This window comes from Nelumbo nucifera, chromosome 4 (assembly GCF_055504915.1).
Source record: "Nelumbo nucifera cultivar China Antique chromosome 4, China Antique-T2T, whole genome shotgun sequence".
In the NCBI taxonomy this organism is placed as follows: Eukaryota; Viridiplantae; Streptophyta; class Magnoliopsida; order Proteales; family Nelumbonaceae; genus Nelumbo; species Nelumbo nucifera.
The window spans coordinates 22,930,937-22,958,116 of NC_142652.1; the positions used below are offsets into that span (position 1 = coordinate 22,930,937).

General features: G+C 39.8%; 1 protein-coding gene across 1 annotated transcript in view; it reads right to left on the bottom strand.

Moving 5' to 3' along the window:
• Nucleotides 1-26,880, bottom strand: part of SPPA (signal peptide peptidase) — a 40,896-nt gene extending 14,016 nt beyond the window's left edge. Inside the window, exons 1-7 of the mRNA XM_010259554.3 lie at nucleotides 26,287-26,880; nucleotides 24,286-24,469; nucleotides 22,945-23,082; nucleotides 20,155-20,325; nucleotides 19,968-20,071; nucleotides 1,827-1,894; nucleotides 949-1,115 (exon numbers count right to left, since the gene is read on the bottom strand). Coding sequence (XP_010257856.1) covers nucleotides 949-1,115; nucleotides 1,827-1,894; nucleotides 19,968-20,071; nucleotides 20,155-20,325; nucleotides 22,945-23,082; nucleotides 24,286-24,469; nucleotides 26,287-26,775 — 1,321 coding nt within the window. The 5' untranslated portion in view covers nucleotides 26,776-26,880. The remainder of the gene's footprint in view (nucleotides 1-948; nucleotides 1,116-1,826; nucleotides 1,895-19,967; nucleotides 20,072-20,154; nucleotides 20,326-22,944; nucleotides 23,083-24,285; nucleotides 24,470-26,286) is intronic.
• Between the last annotated feature and the right edge of the window lie 300 nt (nucleotides 26,881-27,180).

Consider the following 27,180-nt stretch of genomic DNA (forward strand, 5'->3'; position numbering starts at 1 on the left):
CCATTTTTAAGAACAATTAAGCTCAAAGCAATGAACAACAAAAGAAAGAAAAATCGATGGCCTTTCACGCACAAAAGATGGCAGACTGTAGACACCCAACCAACAATTGGCCTTGGACTTTTTTCTTTCTTTTTTTTTCATAGGTAGATTTCTTTTGAATCAGATGGAGATTTATACTTTTTTTTCATCATCATCATCACCTTACTATGTATGCTCAGCTGAGTCCTCCCTCCACTCTATACAAGATAATATCTTCTGTTAGAGCCTAGAGGATGGATTCCAAATTTTTCTTTTATTCATCTGAACCCATCTCCACTCTGACCCTCCCCTTGCCCTTTTACTCCCCATCTTGTAATCCCTACGTTGTTCTTGTTCTTGTTCTTGTTCTTGTTCTTGTTCTTGTTCTTGTTCTTGTTCTTGTTCTTGTATACATTTGTAATCCCTCTTATTCCACTGAAATTACTTTCCCAAGAAAAAAACTACTTTGATATGGCAAAACCTATGATGTCCAGATATAGATACAGACACGGGAAATGGGAACATGACTCTCCATTTACTAAAATCTGGGACATGTATGTGGATATGAGAATCTGATTTTGGAAGATATATTTTCATATCTCAAGACTTGTGGCTTTCCAAATTTAATTAAATTATTAAATTTCTAACATGTGCAGATTATAGTTTAATTTGTACAGTTATTAATCAAACAAAATTTATAATTTGTTAAAACATACCATTTTAAAAGTGTGAATACTAAAGTTAATCCAGAAGTATTGATGTAGTATTCAGTATCACATCCAACACCAGTAAGCTAGGCATGTGAAGTTATTTGGGTAGGAAACTGCAATGCAGTTGGTGATCTATGCTTTCTTTGTTTAATATTTGATTCTTTGATCAGAAAAGCTAAGCAATACATAAAAGACAATGTATACAAAGGTTTATTCCTACCTCTTACACTACGGACTTTCTCAATAAACTGCTCAGCAATGATACCCGAACTGGGAAGACTTAATGGACTACGAACACGAATAATGCTTCCAGAGGCTCTGATCACCGCTATTTGGTCTTTACCTCCTGACAAGCCAAGAGTCCAATTTCTGACTCTGGAATATTTCCTGTAGTTGCAGTAGAACAAATGGAATGCTGTCAGCATTCTCACTCTTTAATATAAGCAACTTCATTAATTAAAAATATCCAGGCAAATTGAGAGTTAAAATTTAGAGAGTGCAATCAATACTTGAGAAATAAGCTACCACCTATGTTTTCTGAAAATAGTATCAAAACCTATATAATTCCATTTATTTGCAGTACAATAACATTAATACAGTATTCGAAAAAAACAAGGTTTACATCTATAAAATAGCAAATTGCTAGCATGAAATTTTTAATCCTTTTCATAAGGAAGCATATTTCACAACTCATGCAGTCATTAACCTCACAGATTCCCAAGCCCTAATTATGCAAAATGAGATTCTGTAGGGAATAATGCAGGACCAAAAAAATCAAATTTATGACAGCCCAAAGTAAAAATATGCATTGCAGAACTGCATAGCAAGAAGATGCCCAAAACCTGGAATTTACTAAAGAATTAAGAAGAAAGTCCTCTTCCCTTATCAACTGTAAAAACATGGATCAAGCTATTAATTGATATATTAAATAAAGGATTTTTTATAGATATATCAAATAAAAGATTTTGCATGCCAGTTTAATGCACATTATAAAAACAAGCAGTTTACCATGGTTGTCAGAATAAATGGAAGCATTCATCAGATGCAATGTTAAAGCTGTCAATGCATCCTTGATGACCTCTAAACAAGTTTGATTACCTATAATCAACCATTGATAGTTTCTTCTCCTTCTTTACTCCAAGCCTCTCTTTCAACATTGAGATAACCTGCACGGTTACATGGTAATCTAATTGAAGGCCAATTAAAAACAAATATCTGGAACTACCACAGGAAGGTTTAGGTAGAAGTCCATGAGAAGATTTATTCCTGACTCATGGATGTCACAGTTGGCAATTTACAAGCTCCAAAGCATTATGCAGAAAACCGCTGCATGTTATTTTTTGTTGCAAATTATTTGTAGGTTGATGAGATAAAATTTCAAGCCAAAATTACATTTTCCCTCAAATAATCTTAATACTCACCTAACTTCATCAAGGCTATGTCCAAAAGATGGTATCTGCACAGATTAACTTAAGACAAACTCACTTGGAAGTGCACACTCTACTCAAGGCAAGTTCAATGTATCTGACCTGTACAGTGCAACTGAAAATGCAAGTAGACCAAAGATTTCCCTTTGATAAATACAACAATCCTATTACCAGCATCAGTTATCACTGACCTAGGCTGCCATGATATAACATCCAAACAAGAAAAGTTCATATTTACATAGGAACCCTAGTTTTGTTAATATTGCTCCTATAAATTTTCAACCCAATATAAAAACCATATTTGTGTTAAATACCAGAGGTGGATAGAAATTTTGTGTAGTGCAAGTACTTTACCTACGTAATTTTTGGGGTTTCTTTTTGTACATCCTTCTCTTAGAAAAACGAAAGTAGGATTCCTGTTAGAGAGAGAGAGAGAGAGAGAAAGAGAGGGAGAGAGAGAGAAAAGGAAGAGCCTCGAGAGAACAAGAGAAATTGGAGAAAAAAAGTCATAGGGGCATCCCCCTTACTAACTTCACTTATTGCTTATGAGAAAGAGATACAAAGGTACTAAAGTACCCTTACCATGACATAACTACTTAACAATGTATGCTAAAGTACTTATTGGGTACCTACAGCACAACAAAGGGTGAAATTGAATTTTGATGGAAGCTCTTTGGGTAATCCAGGACCTTCTGGAGCTGGGGGAGTCTCCAGAGATGGGGAGGGTAAGCTGTTAGCACTATACTCTGGCCCCATAGGTGAAGGAGATTCTTTGAGGGCTGAATTGTTGGCCCTACTACAAGGATTAAGGCTGGTGAAGCAATGGGGCTTTCAGAATTTTGAGGTAGAAGGAGACTCTAAACTAGTAAAGGATCTGCAGACAAAAAGTTTGGGTGATGGACTCTTAGACAACAAATGAGGGAAATACTCTACCTAGCAAGGGAAGCCGCTATCATTCATATTCTGAATGGTTGACAGTGTACATGATTAACTATTAAGTATAAAGAAAGTTACCATTTCCATTCAAATATATATTACCTTGCAAAGCCTCCAGAACCTCCTAGTGTATTTTAAGTCTCATAGACATGCCAAGGTTCAGAATGCACTTTGCTAAAGCAGCAGCCTTGTCATTTGTACATATTCAACTTACAAAAAATCAGTAGAATCATAAAAAATAACAAATAGTAGAATAACTTATTGTTGAAGTTTGACCTGCCATAGAATTCTGTCTTGTTCGTTGACTGTAGAGTAAAGTAGACAGCAAGAAGTAGGAGAGGAAAGAAGAAAAGAGAGAAGAGAGAAAAGAGAGAAAGGCTGGTTCGAATTAGGGAAAAAAGTTAATCCCTTGATTCGGCCAGACCTATTATTATATTATTGACTTATTGAAAAAGACTTGAGTGCCCTTCTTTAAGTAAGAGGCACTCGAACTAACATAACAGTACACATCAGCATTCTCAACAAGTACAAAGACTGAAATACCCCTTCACTAACACCACTAACACTCCCCCTCAAGCTGGTGAGTATATATCATATAATCCCAGCTTGTTACATATGTAGTCCACTCTCCCCCGACTCAAGCCTTTTGTAAACAAGTCTGCCCACTGGTTTCCCGTACTAACATATGCAGTTTCTATCACCCCATTCAGCACCTTCTCTCTCACAAAATGACAGTCAACTTCGATGTGCTTGGTTCTTTCATGAAACACTGGATTGGAAGAGATATGAACCGCTGCCTGATTGTCACAGTAGAGCTTCATTGGAGTACTGATGTCATATCCTATCTCCTGTAGAAGGTTCCTCAGCCACACTAGTTCACAAGCAGTATGTGCCATGGCCCTATATTCCGCTTCTGCACTGCTTCTTGCCACAACTGTTTGCTTCTTACTTTTCCATGTTACCAGGTTACCCCCCAGAAAGGTGCAATAGCCTGTGGTAGATCGTCTATCAGACATAGAACCTGCCCAATCAGCATCGGTGTATCCTTCTACTACCAGTTTTCCACCACTTCTGTACAGCAAACCACGACCAGGAGCTCCTTTCAGATACCTCACAATCCTTAGCACTGCATTCCAATGTGGGACCAAAGGTTTCTGCATGAACTGACTCACCACACTAACCGCAAATGAAATATCTGGCCGAGTAATGGTTAGATAGTTTAGTTTGCCTACAAGTCGTCGGTATCTGCCAGGCTCTTCAAACACTTCACCTATATCACTGCTCAGCCTCGTATTTGTTTCCATAGGTGTCTCAGCCGGTTTAGTACCCAACAATCCTGTTTCTTCCAGTAAATCAAGCACATATTTCCTCTGGCACAAATTAATGCCATGCTTAGATCTTGCTACCTCTATGCCCAAAAAGTATTTCAACTTGCCAAGGTCCTTTGTCTGAAAGTGTTCCTGTAGGAATGCCTTCAATCTGTCAATGCCCATTTTATCATTCCCAGTCACAACGATATCATCCACATACACCACCAATATTATTTTACCTGCCGAAGAGTCAAGACTGAAGACAGAGTGATCAACTTGGCACTGTTTCAGACCAAACTTCTTGACCACCTCACTGAACCTACCAAACCATGCTCGAGGGGACTGTTTAAGTCCATAAATAGCCTTCTTAAGTCTACATACCTTACCATCCTCCCCCTGAGCAACAAACCCAGGTGGTTGCTCCATGTAGACCTCCTCGAGCAAATCCCCATGCAAAAAGGCATTTTTGATATCGAGCTGATGGAGAGGCCAACCAGACATAGCTGCAAGAGAGATGACGACACGAACTGATCCTATCTTAGCAACCGGGGAGAACGTCTCCGTGTAGTCAATGCCATAGGTTTGGGAGTACCCTTTGGCAATCAGCTGCGCCTTCAGGCGCTCAACACGACCATCTGGCAAGTACTTAACACTATACACCCACTTACAACCGACAGCCTGCTTCCCAGGAGGAAGAGCGGTGAGATCCCAAGTGTGATTATGATGCAAAGCAGAGAGCTCTTCTTCCATAGCACGGCACCACTCTGGAGAGGTAAGGGCTTCCTGGACATCCTTAGGAACAACCACGGAGGATAACAAAGATATGAACTGGCGATGGGAAGCGGAGAGGTGGGTAAGTGAAACAAAATTGGAAATAGGGTGAAGGGTGCAAGTACGCTTACCTTTCCGTAAGGCAATAGGAAGATCTAGGTCGGAGGCTGGTGTCGAAGCTGGAGCTGGATCTGTCGACGGTGATGAAGCTGGAGGAGCTGCAGCCGGTACACGTGGGCGATGTGTATACACGTGACGGATGGGTGGACGGTCAACCAATGGTGGCACCGGAGGCAAGGACGTAGGCATGACTGGAACCAAAGGAGGTGGATCAGCCACAGGAAGAGGAAGAGGAGGTGGTGATGTGGGGGAAGCAGCAGCACCGGACCCCACGAAGAACGGAGTAGACTCAAAGAATGTAACATCAGCACATACCAAGGAACGACGAGAACTAGGATGATAACACTTGTACCCTTTCTGAGTTCGGGAATAACCAAGGAAGATACACTTCATGGAACGTGCATCTAACTTGTCAGTCCCGGGACTCAGATTATGAACGAAGCAGACACACCCAAATACCCGAGGAGAAAGCGGAAACGGAGACATGTTGGGGAATAAGACACTAAAAGGAGAACGACCATCAAGGATAGACGTGGGCATCCGATTAATTAAGAAACAAGAGGTGAGCATTGCATCGCTCCAAAAAGTTTTGGGAACATTCATGTGGTGCATGAGGGAGCGTGCCGTTTCTACAAGATGGCAGTTCTTTCTCTCAGCAACCCCATTTTGTTGCGGAGTATAGGTACATGAAGTTTGGTGTATAATGCCATGTTGATCCAAGTATTCTCGAAAAGATGAAGACAAGTATTCACGACCATTATCAGAACGGAAAATTTTGATGTGAACACCAAATTGATTGCGGATCTCAGCATAAAATTTCTGGAAGATGGAAAATAATTCACTTCTTTCTTTCATTAAATAGAGCCACGTCATTCTTGAACAGTCATCAACAAAAATAACAAAATATCGGTATCCATTATATGACATCACTTTATAAGGACCCCAAACATCTGAATGAATTAAAGAAAAAAGACTCGACACACGGTTATCGACCCTAGAACGAAAGGGAACACGATGGTGTTTCCCAAATTGACAAGACTCACAATCTAAAACAGAAAGTTGACTCAATGAAGGGACTAAGGACTGCAACACTTTCAGCGAAGGATGACCAAATCTACAGTGCCACTGGAGAGGAGAAATGGATGACTGAAGAGCCGTTGACGTTCGTCCACCACCATCAAGATAATACAGTCCACCGGCTTCATGCGCTCCACCAATCTTCATCCCCGTCTTGAGATCCTGAAAAACACACATAGAAGGGTAAAAAGTGATGGAGCACTTAAGTGACTTGGTCAGCTTACTAACAGACATAAGATTAAATGGAAGCTTAGGTACATATAAAACAGAGGATAGGGATACAGGGTCTAGGTCAACATTACCAACACCACAGATAGATGACGTGGAGCCATTAGCAAGGGTAACAGATTGTGATGTTGAGCAATGAGTGAGAGATGAAAACACACCTGGAGTTCCCGTCATGTGATCGGAGGCTCCAGAGTCAATAATCCAGGGGTTGGGTGTGGATGCCAAACAAGCCATACCTGAGTGTGCAAAGGAAGCTGTGTTCTGCTGCGACTTGGATTGAACAAACCTCTCATACTCATCACGAGGAACACTCACCATCTCCTTGCCTGGACCATCTGAGGGAGTAGAAGGCATCGGGTCAGCTGACCGTTTCTCCTGTGTAGGGCTGAAACTGGTGTCACTAGTCATGGCATGGTTGGCCCACGTCGAGGGAGGACCATGTAAGTCATAGCAGTAGTTAATGGTATGTCCATCCAAACCACAGTGAGTACACTTCCGTGGGCCCGAGCCACGTCCTCTACCACGAGCTCCCCCTGAATCTCTGCCTCCAGTACGACCACCACCACGGATATGTGTAGATCCACCACTACCACTCCTGCCAGGCTGGGTTCCTCGAGTCCCACTTCTGCCACCTCGGCCTCTTGACACTGCAAATGCTGATTTATCGGAGACATTAGAGTCCATAGATCCAATGGAAGCCCTCCGAAGACGAGCAAACACCTTCTCTAAAGATGGAAGAGCAGATCCCCCTAGTATCTGGGCTCGTACTGGTTCATACTCAGACTTCAGCCCCACCAGAAACCGTGTTACATCAAGCTGCTCTCGCTGTTGCTGTTGAACTTTGACATCTGAAGTGAGAGGATGATAGACATTTAACTCATTACGGATATTCCTCACATTGGCATAGTACTCCTCAAGGCTCTGATTTCCCTGTTGCAGATTGAAGTATTCCTGATACAGTTGATATACCCTAGTGGTATTATCCTGACCTGAATACAGTTTCTTGGCATGATCCCACACCTCTTTGGCTGTGTCAAGAAACATGAAGTTCACACTGATTTTGGGTTCCATACTGTTCCACAACCATGTAATGATCTGTGCATCTTCCTGTTCCCAGTCTTCATACTCCTGAGAATTAGCGGGGGGTTTCTCCTCTCTTATATGCTTCACTTTCTTCTTCGCCTTCAGAAAAACCTCTACAGACTTGGCCCAAGGGACATAATTCTCTCCATTCAGTTTAATGGAGGTCATTTGGACATTCAGGTAGTCAGTAGATATCATGACACTAGGTTTACTATCACTGTTATCTGCCATTGCCGAACTCCCTTAATTCTGAGCACTGAATTAGGAGCACTACACACTGCACACTACACACAGACACTTCATCGAAATCTGCACACTGATTTCAACAGCTGAGAACTGCAACACCACAAACCCTACTCACCGAAGTCTGTACACTGATTTCAGCAGTATTAAATGTTGAAAACTACAACACCACAACCCCTACTCACCGAGGTCTACACACTGATTTCAGCGATATCAAAAGCTGAAAACCACACTTGTAACACCACCAACATTAATCCACAACTATAGGAAGCTTCACCATTAAGTAGACACTATTGCCATTCGAATCACACACAAACCAGAATAAACCCTAGCATAAACCCTAGCATACTGCAATCTGAGAACCCATCATGCGAACTGTACTACACCTCTCATGTATTCCATAACAAAAAAAAAAAAAAATATATAAAAAAAACTTTACCTCATCGCCTGAAGGCCAACCATACGAAGGGCTGAGACACCACTGCACCACACGTACCAGCCCTAACTAGGGCTTAGAAACCACAGCAACCAATCACCAACGACACAATCGGAGGCATAGAGACCTCCAAGGGAAGAGGGCGATCACTCCTTTTCAGCCCTTTTCCCAGTCTCCAACTCACAACTGAGAACCCCAAGTGAAACCCTAATTCGAATGCGCAGAAGGCAGAATTCTAGCAAGTCTGATTTGGTGAACCTAGCTCTGATACCATGTTGAAGTTTGACCTGCCATAGAATTCTGTCTTGTTCGTTGACTGTAGAGTAAAGTAGACAGCAAGAAGTAGGAGAGGAAAGAAGAAAAGAGAGAAGAGAGAAAAGAGAGAAAGGCTGGTTCGAATTAGGGAAAAAAGTTAATCCCTTGATTCGGCCAGACCTATTATTATATTATTGACTTATTGAAAAAGACTTGAGTGCCCTTCTTTAAGTAAGAGGCACTCGAACTAACATAACAGTACACATCAGCATTCTCAACAAGTACAAAGACTGAAATACCCCTTCACTAACACCACTAACACTTATATTCATTATGCAAATTGTCAGTAATGGCATTATCTTCCACCTCATACAGAAAATTACATGCTTGCATGCAGCACCAACTTCTTATCTCATATTCTCATTTTAATTTATATAGAGTTATAGACTATCTTTTTTTTTATTGGAAACGGTAACTTCATTAATATAACTTAAGAATAACTTTCCAGATTTAAGTACAGCTGTCAACCCCCAAGTAGGTGTTGACCCCCAGTAATCTTTCTTACAAAACTGCCCAGAACATTCTCTCCCTCACAGTCCCTTGTTTAGCCAACGTGTCAGCTAAACCATTAGCTGATCTCCTTGTCCATTTGAAGCATGCACCGATCTCCCTTGTTATGTTGAGGATTTCCCTTGGGCTGTCTATAAATCCAGGCTCCCAACTTACTAGATTGCAGCCACTCAATCAATAATTTAGAGTCTCCCTCTATCTCGATTTGGTGTAACCCCAATTATTTTGCATATCTTACACCTTGAAGCAAGACCTCTGCTCTCAATGAGTCCCTCATCCCTATTGGTCCTGAAAACAAAGTCACAATTCTGTCATTTTCATCTCTGAATAATCCTCTTATACCTGAAGGGCCCGGGTTACCTCTTGAACTCCCATCAAAGTTCAACTTCACTCTTGTTGTGTTGATGGAGACCACAATTCCTGCACAATAGGTTTCATGGAAGTTGTAGAAGCCACCACTTCCCAATTCCTGTAAATGTCTTCAGCTGAGAAGTCTTTAAACAAATCCAAAGTTTTCAACCATTGAATAGTTATAATAATTATCCTTTCTACAATTGCCTCCTTGGATTTCTCCATCCATTTAAAGATTCTATTGTTCCTTTCCTCCCAAACTGGCCATAAGATAGCTGCTCTTGTGGCTCTCCACATTAATCTTCCACGTCTCTTCGGTTGCCTGAAAAAGCTTGGGTCAAAAAGGTTTGCCATATCTAGGGGAGGTGTCCACCTACAACCGAAGATAGAAAAGAACCAGGTCCAAATAAAGCACACAAATGGACAAGAAATTAATAGGTGTGTGATCGTCTCACCAGATCCCAAGCAAAGGCTACAAACATGGGGTGATAGGCATACATTTGGCCCTTTTCTTTGCAACATATCTAGAGTATTTATTTTTTGGATAACCACCTCCCAACAAAAATCCTGAATTTTTGGGGGTACAGGTTGACACCAAATCTCCTTCGAAGGAAATCTCCTTACAGGGTTTGATGATTGAATGAGGACATCAAAAAAGGAGGAACAAGTGAACACACCAGATGGGGAAGGTTTCCAAATTCTACTGTCCAAACAAGATTGATCCAAGTAGGTTAACCCTAGAAGGTTAATTAATTCATCCAGCATTGTCATTTCTGACTCCATTAGACCTCTCCTCAAACCCAAGTCCCAAGAGTTATCAGTAAAAACTGAAGATATCACTTCTCTTTTATTTTTAGAAAGTGAATAAATAAAAGGGAACCTTTCATTAAGGGGAATGTCTCCAACCCAAGCATCTTCCCAAAACAACACTTTATTTCCTGTACAAGCATCAAATTTGAGATAAGGAAAGAACGAAGGTAAGATACCATGAATAGCTTTCTAGGGAGAGCATCAGGAAGCCCTGGGGTCGACTCCTACATCCCAACCATTGTCTGCCAATCCATGAATGCTAATAATCACTCTATGCCAAAGTCTGTCCTGTTCCAATGGCAATCTCCATAACATTTCCCCAATAATGCTATGTTTCTTAGCCTAAGATTTCCTATTCCTAGGCCCCCTTTCATTTCTACTTATAGAAACCACCTCCCACTTCACTAGGTGGTCTCTTTTGGTGTCTCCTAGTTCCCAAAGGAAGTTCCTCATAATCTTCTCTAGCTGGTTTGCCACTTTCAACGGTATCCTAAAGGTAGATAGGAAGTACATTGGTAAGTTAGCCAAAGTTGACTTTATTAGGGTTATCCTACCTCCCAAAGAAATGTAGTTTCTCTTCCAATTCACAAGTCTCTTTGTAAATCTCTCAATCACTGGATACCAGGAATTAACCATATTAGGATTTCCTCCCAAAGGTAGTCCCAAATATTGTAATGGCCAATCCCCTACTTCACACCCCAAAAGTCTAGCTAATCGACTCACCTCTTCACTCCCTAAATTTACTCCTGTCACACGACTCTTTGTTTTTTGGATAGGAAACAGTAACTTTCATTAGATAATTAAAAAGATTACAGGCTTACAACCCACAAAAAGGATGGAAAAAGAAAATCAAAAACTTATAAACAAGCCCAAAACAAAGCCTCCATAGTAACTCCTTGCTTACTTGCCCCAATTAATCTTAAGGTTGGAGATCCTCTCAAATTTATGGACTATCCTTTTTAGGTTCATGAGTTCTTCTGTTTTCCCTTCACAAAACAAAATAATATCATCTGCAAATTGTAGGTGTGTAACCACCACTTCATCCCTTCCAACTCTCCAGCCTCTTAACCATATTGTTGGCATCTTCCCTTATGATCAACTCACTCAACACATCAATTACTAGAGTAAAAAGGAAGAGAGATAGAGGATCTCCTTGTCTTAGGCCCCTTTTGGCAGGAAAAAAATCTCTTGCTACTCCATTTACCAGAATTGAAAAATGGCATGAAGAAATGCAGCCCTTCACCCATTTACACCATCTCTCTCTGAAACCCCTACGCTTAAGAATTTCCAACAGAAACTCCCCATCCACCATGTCATGGGCTTTCTCTAAGTCCAACTTACAAACCAGTCTTTTTTTATTTTTCCTTCTTCTAAACTCTACACATTCATTGGCAATGAGAATTTGATCCATTATTTGTCTCTCAAACACAAAAGCCCCTTGATTTGGAGAAATCATTGAAGGAAGAACATATTTTATTCTTAGGGATAAAACCTTGGAAATGATTTTGTACATGCTTCCTATCAGACTTATGGGCCTAAAATCCTTTGGCTGGGTTGCATCCACTTTCTTTGGTATCAAAGCGATGAAGGTTGCATTTGCACCTAAGTTGAATTTTCCCCTCTCATAGAACTCATCAAACACCTCCATCAAGTCACCCTCAATTATTTCCCAACAATCTTGAAAAGCCATTGTAAAACCATAAGGTCCAACAACTCTCTATTCCCAACCCTCCAGTCCAGACCCTCTAAGTTTTCTCTTGACCTCCTTGGACCCTCATAGAGTGTTTTGAAGTGATTCACAAAGGCTTGGGCTATGTTCTCATCTCTTGTCAATACTTGCCCATTCCATTCCAATTTCAACATTGAGTTTTTCCTCTTTCTCCCATTTGCCAACATATGGAAAAAACCGGTATTGTCATCCCCTTCCCTGAGCCATTGACATCTAGATTTTTGTCTCCAAGTAACCTCCTCTTTTCTTAGAATGTCTTCCAAATCCTTCTTCAATCCCCATCTCTCTTTCCTCTCTTCTGAACTCAAACTTCTCTCAGCTTCCTCACCATCTAGATCCTCTATTCTACTAAGAATTTCCTGTTTTCTTTCTTCAATCTTTCCAAAGCTCTCTTTATTCCACAACTTAATTCTTGCTTTTAGCAATTGCAATTTCTTATAGAATCTATAACCCTTCCATCAGAAATCCACTTGATCTTCCTCCCACCACTCCTTCACCTTTGACAAGAATTCAGGGTGTAGAAGCCACATATTCTTAAATCTAAAAGGGTAGGGGCCACCCCCCAATCTCTCTTTGGTCAAATTAATTGGGCAGTGGTCTGAAACAGTTCTTGGCAGAGCTGTAACTACTAAACCCCGCCAAGCCATTTCCCAATCAAGAATGCAGGTTTGAACGGAGATCTCTCCCAACCGTGCAGTAACCCAAGCTTCCATAAAAAGTCAGAGGAAGGGCAGCTCAGTTCCGATAGACACAGAAGGGACAATAATCCGGGAAGGGAAGTTACTGAAATGGCCAGGAAATTGGGGATAAGTAAAGAGAAGGGACCTACTCTCAATCAGGATTCAAAAAAGGGGGAAGAAGAAATACAGAAGGCTGCAATTGTGAAAATTGGTAAGAAGACCTCTAAAAGGGAGCTAAGGAGACTTCAATGGGGAATGTCAGATCGAAAAACAACAAGGTCTAGGGAGGTCAAGGGAAAATCAGCGACCGGAGCTCAATGAAATTATTAAGTTGGAATATTATAGCATTGGGAGGCCAACTAAAAAGAAGTCTGGTAAAAGAAACTCAGAGAAGAGAAAAAGCAGATATAGTCATCCTCCAAGAAACAAAAAAAGAAGAAGTGGACAGGAAGCTTCTGAGAGCAATTTGGGGAATTCGTGGAAAGAAATGAGTTTTTCTTCCTGCTTTAGGTGCCTCAGGGGGAATTATCCTAGCTTGGAGTGAAGAGGAGGCTTCGGGTACTGAAATAGATAGAGGAGAGCACTCAATCTCTGTCCTTTTTACCAATAAGTCTGATGGTTTTAGTTGGATTTTGACTGGAGTATATGGACTTAATGCACCTTCAGACAGGCAAAATTTTTGGGAAGAATTGGATGCTCTCCATGAATTTGACGAAATCCCTTGGGTCCTAGGAGGTGACTTTAATGTAACAAGGTTTCCTCAAGAAAACTCCAACAGAAGAACAACAACCAAGAGCATGAGAGGATTCTCCAGTTTTATCTCGAGGCACAACCTTTGTGACCTTCCTCTCCATAACGGCCAGTTAACTTGGTCAAACCTTCAAGAGAATTCAATAAGCTGCAGACTAGATAGGTTTCTGGTATCTTCAGATTGGGCAGAAAAGTTTCCAAATCTCCTCCAAGAAATCAGACCTCGCTGCACTTCAGACCACTGGCCTTTAGTTTTGAGAACAGACCTGGTTTTGAAAGGCAAACACCCATTTAGACTAGAGAAGATGTGGACTCATCACAAAGATTTCCTCAAAAATGTAGCTTTATGGTGGAAGGAATGCAAAGTCAAAGGCTGGGCAGGGTACAAACTGCTGCAAAAACTGAAATTCCTGAAAAGAAAACTGAAGTCTTGGGGGAGAGAAGAGTTCAAATCGTTCACAGAGGAAAAAAATGCCATCCTCATGGAGCTGGAAGAGTTGGATAAAAAGGAGCAATTAGGAGATCTGGACAGAGAAGGAAGAAGTAGGAGAGATGTTCTAAGGAGTTCTTGGGAAAAGGCAATCCGAAAAGAAGAAATTTTTTGGAGGCAAAGGTCAAGGGTTAGATGGTTAAAGGAAGGAGACAACAATACAAAATTCTTCCACAACTATGCATTGGTAAGGCGCAGAAAGAATCTCATCTCAAAAATTAAGGTGGACCAGAGGGAAGTGGAAGATGCAGAAGAGATCATTGAGATTTTTCTAAACCACTTCAAATCTCTTTACCCTAAGGAAAGTGCTAGGAGTTTTAATTTAAGAAACTAGGAAGGGCCAATTCTAGCATAAGATAAGAGAATTTGGCTTGAAAGGGACTTTGAAGAGCAAGAAATAAGAGAAGCAATCTTTGATATGGATGGAGATAGAGCCCCCAGGCCTGATGGTTTCCCGATCTTCTTCTTCCAGATCTGTTGGGAAGTAGTAAGAGAGGATCTTCTGGAGGTCTTTAAAGAATTCCACTCCACGGGGGTTGTTAACAAAGGAATTAATTCCACTTTTATTTGTCTCATTCCAAAGAAAAATGGTGTCTTGGAAGTGAAAGACTACAAGCCAATAAGTCTTGTAGGGAGTGTGTACAAAATAATGGCAAAGGTGTTGGCAAAAAGACTCAGAGTTGGTTTCTCAAAACCAGTTTTCTTTTGTGAAAGGAAGACAGATTGTAGATAGCATCCTAATTAAAAATGAAGTTGTAGAAGATAGAAGGAAGAGTGGAAGGAAGGGCCTTCTTGTGAAACTAGACCTTGAAAAAGCTTATGATAAAGTTGATTGGGACTGCCTGCTCCAAATTCTAAATTTGAGGGGTTTTGGTACAAATGGCTGCAGAGGATGAAAGGTTGTATAAGTTCTACCTGGTTCTCGATCATGATTAATGGAGATCCCAAAGGTTATTTTAAAGCCAGTAGGGGTCTATCGCAGGGATGCCCCCTCTCCCTGCTCCTCTTCACAATGGTAATGGATGTTTTCAGCCAGCTTATGGAGAAAGCCAAAAACCTTAATTTAATCAAAGGTTTTGAGGTAGGAAGAGATGCCATAAATGTCTCCCACCTCCTCTTTGCTGATGATGTCATCTTGTTCCTGGAAGCCAATTCGGAGAACATCTCAAATGTGAAAAGAGTGCTTCAGTGTTTTGAATTAGTATCGGGGCCGAAGGTAAATTACTCAAAGAGTAGCCTAGCAGCAATAAACCAGATTGAAGGATCCCTGATGGAAAATTTCAAGGAAACTCCGAATTATCAGGTGTATTTCTTTTCTGGGGAATTAAAAATTTTTAGCTCCTCTTCCCTGTAACTTTTTTCCAATATTAATGAATTCTATGGTTATTGATCAAAAAAAATCTCCCCCTTTCTTATTTAGGCATGCCACTAGGAGGGAACCCAAAAAATCCAAGTTTTTGGGAGCCTGTGATGGAAAAGTGTGAAAAGAAGTTAGCTACTTGGAAAAGCTGCTACCTATCAAAAGGGGGCAGAATTACACTCATTAAGGCTTCCCTTGTAAACATGCCTGTCTATTTCCTATCAGTGTTTCAGATCCCTGCAAGAGCCAAATCACAGATCGAAAAAATCCAAAGAGATTTCCTTTGGGAAGGCGGAGGTGTCGGAAAAGGGCATCTAGTAAATTGGAATCAGGTCTGTAAACCAAAAGAGGCTGGTGGACTGGGTACCGGGCATCTAAAAGAGAAAAACAATGCCCTTCTTGGAAAATGGCTGTGGAGATTCCCCACTGAATCAAATTCTCTATGGTCAGCTATCATCACCAACAAGTACGGGTTAAATGTAAATGGTTGGGACTGCAATCTCCGCTCAAACCGATCAGCTTTCTCAAATCCCTGGAAAGGTATCTCTGCCATTCACAACCTCTTTAATTCTTTCATTAGATATAAGGTGGGTAACAGTACAAGAATAAAGTTCTGGACAGATCTGTGGTGGAGCAACTTCACATTAGCAGAATCGCATCCCAGGCTCTACAACCTTACTCTAAATAAGGGTGCAACCATCTCCAAGTGCCTTCCCTTTTCCACCAATGAAAGAAACTTAAACTTGAACCTCAGAAGACCCTTAAGGGATCTGGAGATCAGTGAGCTTACTGACCTCCTTCTTTCTCTTAGTGAAGTCTACATCTCCCCAAATTCCCAAGACTCCTGAGTCTGGAAACCCCACCCTGGAGGTGAGTTCTTGTCCAAGTCTTTCTTCGAAGCTCTGGTTGCAGCTAACTGAGACAGTGACTTCCCTTACAAGAAGATCTGGTGCAAGTTTATACCCTCAAGGGTGTGTTTCTTTGTTTGGGAGGCTTGCCTGCAGCAAGTGAACACTTGTGAATTATTGCAGAAGAAAAATCTTGGAAGGGTTTATATCTCCCCTCACGTCTGTACCCTATGCTTACGTGAGGGAGAGACAACAGACCATCTCTTCATACATTGTCAGGTAGCCAGCAGTATCTGGAACTTCTTTCTACATTTAGTTGGCTTTAGTTGGGTGGCTCCTAAGCACCTTCAGGAACTGATTTCTCAGTGGCAAGGAAGAGGTCTGAACAAGAGAGGTAAGACCTATTGGCTGATAATACTGCACGCCGTTCTTTGGGGAATTTGGGAGGAAAGAAACAATCGGCTGTTTGAAAACAGGTCAAGATCTAAGGGTGAGCTGATCAACCACATCACTCACTACTGCAATTTGTGGACCTCCAGTTTAGGGGAGTTCACAGGAGTCAGTATTAATGATCTCAGCAGAAACGTGTATAACTTCCTGGTCTTCTCCCCTCCTACCCCACCCCCTCCCAGAGCTCCCTCAGTAAGAAGGGAAGGAACCTAGACTCTTAGCTTTGATGGAAGTGCTTTTGGTAACCCTGGAGCCGCCGGCATAGGGGGAACTCTAAGAGATGAGAATGACCACACATGCTGGGTTTATAGTGGTCCAATTGGGATAGCTGGCTCCACAAAGGCAGAAGTGTTAGCAGCTCTCACAGGGATTCGCCTAGTCAGCAAACTGGGCATTCAAAACTTCTCAATTGAAGGTGATTCAGCAAATACTATAAGATGGTTGAAACAACAGGAAGCTGGACCTTAGAGACTTAGTCACTTCCTATCAGAGGCAAGGGACCTCCTGGCTCATATGAATGTTTCTCTAACCTGGATCCCAAGGGAACTAAATGCAATTGCAGATGGCCTAGCAAAATTAGGAGTCATTCTAGAGACATTGTATTGTGATTCTTGTCCTCCTGTGTAATTCTCAGGGGTCTGGCCCCTCTTTTGTACTTGTACACCCTCTTGTGTACCTCTCATTTCTTTAATAAAATTAGTTAACTTTTTTCAAAAAAATCAGTTGTGAATAGGAATCTGTCTAACTTACAACAAGTGGGAACCTCTTGAAATTTTGACCAAGTATAATTTGCTCTCTAAATAGGTAAATCCCGCAACTCAAAGGTCTCTATGAAGAGGTTAAACTTCCTCATACTCGTTGTAACCCAGTGATTTGGGTTGTTTGATTCACTCAAAAATCTTATGACATTAAAATCTCCTCCCAAACACCAGGGGCCCTCCCAAAGACCTCTCACTGCTGCTAACTCCTCCCAAAGTCCCTCCCTTTCCTTATAAGAGGTGGGTCCATACACATTAGTTAAAACCCATTCCCAGTCATCCATCCTCCTCTTCAACTTTGGACACTGAATACTTCCCAATTAACTCCTCAGTACACTCCATCTCTGCATTTTTCCACAAAGTTATAATTCCCCCTGAAGCTCCCCAAGATTGTGCGTATGCTTAACTTATGTCTCTCGCTGACCAGATACTTCTTACCCAATTCCTATCTAACTCAAACAACTTAGATTCTTGAATCAACACAATATATGGTTTTTCTCTTCTCAACAGATCCCTAATCACTCCTCTTTTTCTTGAGCTTCCTAACCCTCTTACATTCCAGCTAATCAATTTCATGGAGACCGCGACAAAATATCCTTTAACCAAACAAACCACTCACCGCTTCTTCTTCTCCTTTTTTCCAACACTCCCTTTATCATAATCCACCTCACTTAATTTTTTCTTTCTCTGCTTTTTTACACCAGCTCCTTTAGATCTAGGCTCCTCTAGCTTCTCTTTCCCTCTTTCTTTCTATTTGGACCCTTTTTCTTTGTTTTCCCCTTTTGTTTTTTTGAGCCAGCTTCTGCATTTAATCTACCATCACCCTTTACTTCCTCTTCAACAATAGGATTAGGAGTGTCACCCTCCTCATCCCTTTCAATCTGTTCAGCCATCTCTTCCTCCACCTGGATTCTATCGCAACTCATTACTTGCTAATGCATGGTTTTCATGCAAGGCATGTAATATTTTCTTTTGTAAATTTTAATATTGTAACCTCAATCATGGTAACAGTTCTTGTTAATTGTGTGCTTCCTAATTCAACTCGTCTTTGAATTACCCAATAGGTTAGCTGTCAAGGCATTACAATATAACAACCTAGGTCCGCATAGTTTGCAACTAGTTTCATTGATCCTCTAGTTTTAATAGGTCTCTTCATTATGGATGACCCAGTGTAATTTCAAGGCTTTAAAGGCCAAGGAGTACGTCAAAAAGGATTATGTCTGGCATTCTGGATAAGGCATGAACCTATATTGAGTGAAGTAGAAGAAAATTTAGATAGTTGGACCCAGATGGCAGGGACAAGGATTATATTTCTGACTTGCAATCTCGCTCTCACATTCATGCAGCAACCTATTGAGATTTGGAGGAGATGCACCAACAAATAGGAAATGTGATAACATTCATAACAAAAATAAAAGTTGGGACTGTCAACAAGAAAATCAACATTGGTCCCTGCTAGGGCTGTCAATGGGTTGGGTCCGGCCCAACGGATCTGATGGACCAGAACCGATTGGGCCGGTTATGGTTCTGGGAACTGGAACCAAGGGGTCTGTTCTGGGTCCTGATATAGGGTCCCGATTACTATCAGTTTGGAACCGGGTCCTGTATATATTATATTATACATTATAATATATATTATAATGTATAATATATTAAATAAATTATATACATACTATACATATAATATATATAGAATATTTAATATATATTAAACATAAATATTTATTTTTTATTTATTATAATCGGGTCTGTCGGGTCAGACCCGATTGGTCCGGTTTCTGGGTCCAAAAATTACAGGCCCTATCGGGTCCGGGACCTCAACATTTCATGTTGGGCCAGTTACGGTTCCAGCTGGTTCCGGCCCAGACCCAACCTGTTGACAGCCCTAGTTGCTGCAACTTCCTATAGTTAAGTCCCTATCACAGCCACAAGAATAGAGAGGTTCCATGTAGCTCAATTATATGAACTTGTATGGAATAGATCCAGATTGTTAAATAATTGCAAACACAAAACTTGTGGTCTTTCATTGTCTGACTTGTTCACTTAACAAATAACCTTTAAATGAACTCATCTCAGCGAAATCTTGGTATCCCAAGACTTTAGCTTAGATGTCCACCTGTTGAATATATGTCCACACCTGACATCCACAGCTTACCCATGTAAATCACAAGGTGTTTTGAAAATGCCCTCAATACATAAATCCAGTGCAATTTTCTTGTAGAATAACTCTCGGCTTATGTATGGAACTAGGCACATGTATCATGTAAATAACTAAATATATGCTCTTTACATGTCCACAAGCCCATTAACTGTTATGTGCAATATTTTTAGAAGTACATGTCTGTAGATGTGTATTTTATGTCTCAAAGTTGCAAAGCAATCCTAGGGCTGTGATATCCTAATTCAATTCAACTAAGCCCTGTTCCAACTATATGGAGCCATCTGCATGAGTCCTGTGCTACTGTGATATCTAATATATTTCAATATTGAGTAGCTTATTTTACAAAATAACTTATGTCCCATTACTGCAATAAACAGCCCGAATAGGACCTTTTACCTCATCATCATAGCGTATATCTGTTATCCAACCTTCTTCTTTAAGCCTTTGTACTTCATAAACCCCTTCATTAATGAATGCCTCAATTTCTTCTCTTTTCTTCCCTGGAAAAGAAAATTCAGGAACAAGTGAGATCTAATAATGATTGTTTAATAAATTAAACCAAAATCTTCGTAAGGCAAAGCACCTTTACTGGAGGAAACCTTATCCAGCCAATTTCCATAGATGTTATCAAGTAATGCAGTCAGCATCTCGCAATTTTCTTGAGACATGTTCTTACGTGTGAGTTGATCACCAGCACTTTTATACTTACCAATTCTTTGGACTTGTGGTTCAATTCCTACTTTCTCAAAAATACCTGCAAGATATTTTGTGATGCCATCCCATTGAATGTTTAGTAAAGGCACTTTGAGCATTGAATATGAACAGGCATCTTACAAAATTATCATTTATCTCTATAAGAAATGCAAAAACATGAATATTAGCATGGTGTGAGAGGGAGGTTTAAGTGCATAATGATGCCATATTAGCTATTCTCACAGAAGAAATCACAACATATACACTCAAGCATATTTTCCAACATTGCATCTATAATGTTTTCCTGTAACTCTTTTACTTCTTCCTTTTTTTTCTTGGAAATATGGTATGATGCCTGGCAATAAAGATGAATAAGTTCAACACGGTTACAATGAATTAAAAGAACTTTTTCTTGGCACCATATTGTGAACTATATGCACCAGAATAGTCTATCTAGCAACCATAACACAGCAAGATCACTCATTTTATGTATTATTCACTTAATTTGTGATATTTCTAGAGTAAGACAATCCAAAACAAGCCCCACTTCTAGTCAAAAGGGCAGTGTAACTAAGAAAACAGATTTTGGTAATAAGAATTAATGAACTTCCAGATTTATACCATATGTGGGATGCAGAACAGCTGGCCTAGAGGTTATGATCAGCCAATAGGATCTCGGTTTAAATCAAAAGCATGTGACTTTATTTGAGCCTTAGTTTTTTGTGTCAAGCATGCTTAAATTTGATTTTATCATGCTAAAAATTTTATTTGACACACAAGGAGTCCAAGAGCATGCAATCTAGATATGAATTGAGAGTGCTATGAGAAAGATATGGACGACCTAAGGATACTTGGAATATATATATATATGGATCATTTATTCTTGTAAGTTACAGCTTTTGATTTAAGAACTTATTCCATTGAGAGTTCATTATATAAGTGAAACTAATTTTAGAAATTTGTTGAAGTTGTCATGGGGGCAAAATAAACTATTTCTACAAAGTTCTTTTATGAGTTCCAACCCCTATTTTCAGATATTTCCTAACAGGATTTGACTATGATACCAGAAGGACATGATACCAGAAAGATTTACAGCCAATCAACCGGTATCATAAAAGAGGTGACCAATCAGGTGGTATTCATCAAAATTCAAGGGGGTGCTTTGATTGGTCAAAGTTCTTCCAGTACCATGTCTTTCCAGTATCATAGATTTTCCCTTCCTAATATGATACAATGTTTGGAATCTTTAGAAACTTTTCAGCTTTGAGAAATAAGCATTGAATATTGTATAAGGAAAAGTAATGAAAATCAAATAAAATTAAATTTTATTTTGGCTGATTTTGCTCAAATGGATCCTTACTATCTTAGTTTTCTTTTTTCTTCTTTGTCTTCTCTTTTGTTCCATTGACCTTACACAATCCAGGTTGATTTGTCTGAACTGTCTTGTGTCATGCCATCACTTTCACTCCTGAGATTAAGATCAATGATAATGAGGTGCAATTATACAGTGATCTTTACAAGTTGAACTGGAACAACGATGAACTGTAGAAAATTATCTGGGAGGTAAGTAGGAAGAAAGGGCATATTACGTTGTAAAGAGAAGTCAAATAACAAGTCATCTATGAATGCAAAGCAACAAGCTGAAAGAGTAGAGAGCTTCTTTTTATTTTCTTAACAGTCAAAATTTTATTGGTCGTGTAAAAACTAAGAGTATATATACAGCATAAGGGCTGGATTGCCTGTGTTTGTTAGGCTGCCATGTGCTTCCTAACCCCAACTCCTACCAACTACATCAATCATTGTGATACTGTTCCGAAAATGAGATTATGTTTACCCCTTGTGTGGCCATTATATTGACCAAACTATTTGCTGATCTTCGAACATAGTTGAAAGTGCCTCCTAGCTCCTAGCAAGGGATGTCACTTTCCTCATAATGTGTTGATATTACCATGAACTGTGGTCCTAGTTCTTTAGTCATTCCACCACAACAACCCATGAGTCTCCTTATATCAATATTTTTCTGAAGTTAAAAGATTTACCCAGCTTCAGCCCTTGTAAAACAGCTAGTAGTTCTTGTTCTGTGTTGCTGATCAGAAAAAACAGCTAGTAGTTCTGCTCTTGTTGAGTCCCTAACTCCTAGGGATCCTGTCTATATAACTGAGAGGTTGGAGTTGTGAAGTTGTTCAATGCAAAATTTCAGGTTGCAACAGACTTTGACAGCACCAAATATGACCAGACAGTCTAAGCTTAGTTGCATACTAGGATGGACACAAAAACTATTTCTACCATATGTGCTTCTTCTGTCATAACACAAAGGTTATAATTCCTTCCAGGTTAAAATGAAGCAGACAACATGTTTGTAAGAAATCTTTCTGTGAAAGTTTAGTGGCTCAAAAAGGAAGCCATGTCAAGTTCAATTAAAATTATTCTATCATTTCTTTTAGCTGGAAAACTTCTCCCCTTCAAAATTTTCTGTTAGGAAGTTCTCCTGATGGACCTCTAATGATTGGACCCAACAGCACCTGCATGTAGACAATTTGATGGTACAGATAAAGATTCTTGCCAACCTCCCCTCTTGAAGCAAGCATTCCTCAACAATTATTTCACAACCTCTAATAGTATCTACCTTCTTCAATCAACTTTCGGATTCAATCATGAAAACCAAGCAAAATAAACTTACCCCCTAGGAATGTTGCTTGAACTGCCAAACCATACAATGCAAAATAAGCACTAGGAGGAGCATATAGCTCTTCACAAGCACAGCCAAGGTAATACTCCTTCTCTCCGCAAGCTGGGACATAGCCCACGATGAATTTACCTACAAGCACCATGACAAAAAAAAAGCAAAGTTATCATTCTTCTATTATCAAAAAGGTTTGAGTACCCATGGTTTAACAGATAATATTATCATAGACAGAATCAACTGTTGGAGGAGGATTTGTGTTCCATGATAGTTAGGACAAAGCTTAGCTGAATAAAGAACTAAAACAAAAGAAACCTATGAAATTAAGGAAGTGTCTGCAACGCATTACTACTTAATGTGGCTGAATGCAACACCTCTCATACCAATCGAGGGCTGGCTCGTTGGTGTGTTAGCTGGGTTATTCCAGCATTGACACAGAATCAAGTCCCGCAACCAGCACTTTGGGGAAAAAAAAGGGTAAAGGGGAAAAGTTATGGGTGATTAACCAAAAAAAATGCAACACCTCTCACCACCAAAATGCATAGTGTGTCTGTGTCCATATACAAACAAATTACACATGTAGAAGTATTTGTTTGTCTACATATGCTTGGATAAACATGTGGAGGTAGCTTGTAGTTAGAGCATCCGCTAACTTAATTGGATCTGTCTGTATTTGAAACCAACAAACTAAGGTTATGTTTGGTATCAATGCCATTTTCACAGGCAACAGCCACACCTTGGAATTCAGTAAAGTTACTCTGGATTCTGTGCATATTTTATATTGATATTTGGTGCCACCTAGGCACCATTAGGTGCCACATAGACAAAAAAGGTAAGAGTGTTGTCTCCACTGCAAGAAATGTCAAAATGACGTTTTCTCCAAAAGTGGCTCTCAAAGAACCCGAGGCACTCAGTGTTAAACAGACTGAAAACGTTCAAGCAAACAAAGAAAAAATAAAGGGAGAAAGCAAAATGCCTACATGGCGCCGACCAGACAGAGATGCCTTGGAGAAACAACTCCGGTACCAAATACCTACTAAAAGTGTTATTCCAGATGAATCCATTTAACTCTACTGCCTTTCCAAGAGGTTCCACCTCCACTTGAAGGACTCAAAATATCCAGAAGGGCATAGAATAGGCAGGAATAAACATGCCAATCCCTGTTAGGAACAATCAATATCACCCTTCTCCCTTTATACAACAACAGTGCAAATACTGAGTACCAATGTTTGAACAGCACTACAATTTACCAACCAAAAGGTAAAGACACAAGAGCCATACTAAGATCTGCATAATCAAACGTTAAAAATGTCGAAGCCAAGAAATTCATATTATTACCTGACTTCCTAAAATTCAGTATATGCCTCCGTATCTCTTCAACTTTGCCCCACCCACAACTCAAGGGTTCTATATGAAGATAGATACCAGATATACGAGGATCATATGCTGCTTTTATAAAATTTTCACAAATTTGAGGTAGAGATAACCCTGAAGAGAAGCGGCTTTTTAGTTGATCAGATATCTGAAAAAAAAGCACAAGAAATGAACATTATGAAATCAAGGTAATTATATATTAAAAACACTTCATAATAACAAGCATCTGCTACCATAAGCAAGGGGGGTTTGGTTTAGATCAATGGGGTTGTTTGCCCAGACAAGGTTTAAATATGACATAGCTCTGAGTCATCTCAGATTTACTTTTTAAGTTTGAACAGTCAATATTTTGCCAGTTCTCTAAAGAAAATTTGTATGTGTATGCCAACCTTGTTAAAGAAGAATATTCACTTCATTATTTATGCATATTTTTTAAATGAAGAATGTCCTGAGAATGTTTTGAGATTTATTTCTGCTGTTACAGTCATTCCTGCTGTCAGTTCTAGGGTTCTGTCAGCTTGTTTACAGCTTTTCTTATTGTTTTTTATTAGGGTGTGCTGCCAGGGGCAAGGTTGTAATTTCTTACTTTTATTTTTTAATCTCATTGTTATAAGAAAGAGTTGGCACTGCCAGCTAGTTTTTTTGGCTCCCAAAGAGTTCCGTCTCTTCTATTCTTCTTGTCTTCTTCCTCTCTTCTTCCTCTCTTCTTCTCTTCTTCCTAGAAGAAAACAAAGAACCTCAACCAAGTTACATGAAATTAGATTTTCTTTATATTGCATATGTATTATAAATAACATGATTTGATGGACCAAATCACTTGATTTTTCTTTTTCTTTTGTATTGCACTTATTGCTGTCAGTGGAATTTTATTTTTCTGGTTCGTGATTCAGAGGAAAAGTCCAATGAAGATTCTTCCCTTTCGCTATATAATGGCCACTGTGGTGTGAATAAAATGTATGAGTATCTGAGGACAAATCCTATTCTCAGGAAGTAGTCCTAAGAAAGGCTACTGGTACAGTGAACTCATGGTTGCCTATCCAAAAAGAAATCAGGAATGTTGCTCCTTATTTTGATTTTGAAAGTTTGTATATGCAACATGAGTAGTTTTTTTTTTTTTCTTTTGTGATGTCATCATTGATCCAAGGTTCTTTCTTAAGTCCCACTGCATCTAGTTTTAGATGGCCATACATGTAAATGTTGATAATGACATCCCTCATTGTCTAATAAATTTACAATTTACCATTCAAAAAATAAACAAATAAAATAATGACTGTCAAATATGCTGAATAAGGAAAAGCATTTTTTATACAGAAATCTGAATGACTTCTTATAAGTAAAACGAAGCATGATTGCCGACATACAGAAACAGGTAAAAAGAAAGATAAACAGATAACACCACTAGAAGTTGGATAACTAAAATGTTCAAGTTCCAAGAATGGATACACTTTTCCGGTTTCACAAGCGAATTATACTTGATTAAGCATGTGGTTGGAGCAACTGATGAAGATGCAAAGTACCATTCAGTAACCCCAGAAACCAGGATATATAAAAGCTTAATTTTGAAATGATTTATTAGGGAAGGAGAGAAATGTTCTTAGGCACAATAAGAACCATTATGTATGCTACTGGCATAGAATGGAGAAAGAAGGTTTCTAAAAGTCTTGCATGCTAAGATGTAAAGCATCAATATTTAGCACCCTTTTTTCACTGAGGCAATAAACACCTTCATTTCAAAGTGGAAAAGGAGACAAAAAAAAAAGAGATGAGAATAATTGAAAAGGTAGATTAACTCGGGTAGGAAGAGTCCCATTTCCAAATGTGCTTCAAGTTATCGAAATGCACAAGTGTTACAGTAAGATGTAGTTCCTTACATATCATACATTAACCAACAATGGGATCATTCAAGGCTGTAAAGGTTCTTTTTTTACCACTAAATTAAGAAGAAAAATAAATTGAGAATCAAACCTGGCCTCGTAATTTCATGGACAAAACGCTGCCTTTGCGGACACGTTCCCATGGAAATGCAATTAGCATCCGCAGTTTCACGGCAAAGTTCTTCCAGCCACTAATCTCCTTGAACTCAAATTCTCCGCTCGGATACTCATCTTTGGATCCTCTCAAGCTTCCATTATCGTCGAGCTTGGTGTCTGCTTTAGTACTATCAGAAGAAGAAATGTTTTCGTCCTTCCTCGGAATCTCCTCGTTCTTAGTTTCGGAAGCCGACTCGAAAGCTCGAACTGATAAGTCCCTTGGGCGAATTGAACCATACAAGGATTGAAGAATAACTCTCCGTCTCGAGAGTGAGCTAGGAAGAGAGACATAGGTTTGGTAATCGAGGTGAGGACGATATGCCGAGTGACCGAGTTGAACCGGAAATGAAGACTTCAGTATGGTTGCAGAGAAGCTCAGACTATGCAAGCCATTCAAACGAGATGTGCAGAGGAGCTTCGACATCTCTCTCTCTCTCTCTCCTCTCTCTCTCTTTCTCTCTCCCCCTGTTTGAGGAAAAAAAGAGAAGGTTTGTGCAGCCTGTGGAGAGGATGACAAGGTTGCTTTTCTCCCACGTCATCCTTGTCTTGCTTGTCATCCATATGCTGACACGGGTATGCCGTGGGTCAAAATTAATCAAACGATCATAACCGTTACCGGTCTAGTTAGATTGACTTCACTTTGCTAGATATTCTAGCGCGCTTCTGTTTCAAAGCAAGGTTTACCTTAGAAATATGTACGGTGCAAAACAAAAGAAACAAGTTGCACTCTTCCCAAATTGATTAATGGTGCGTTTGGATAGGGTTCTAAGTAAGCACTTCCAGACTTTTATTACGTTTAAGAAGCCAAAGACGCCCAAAAATAATGCTT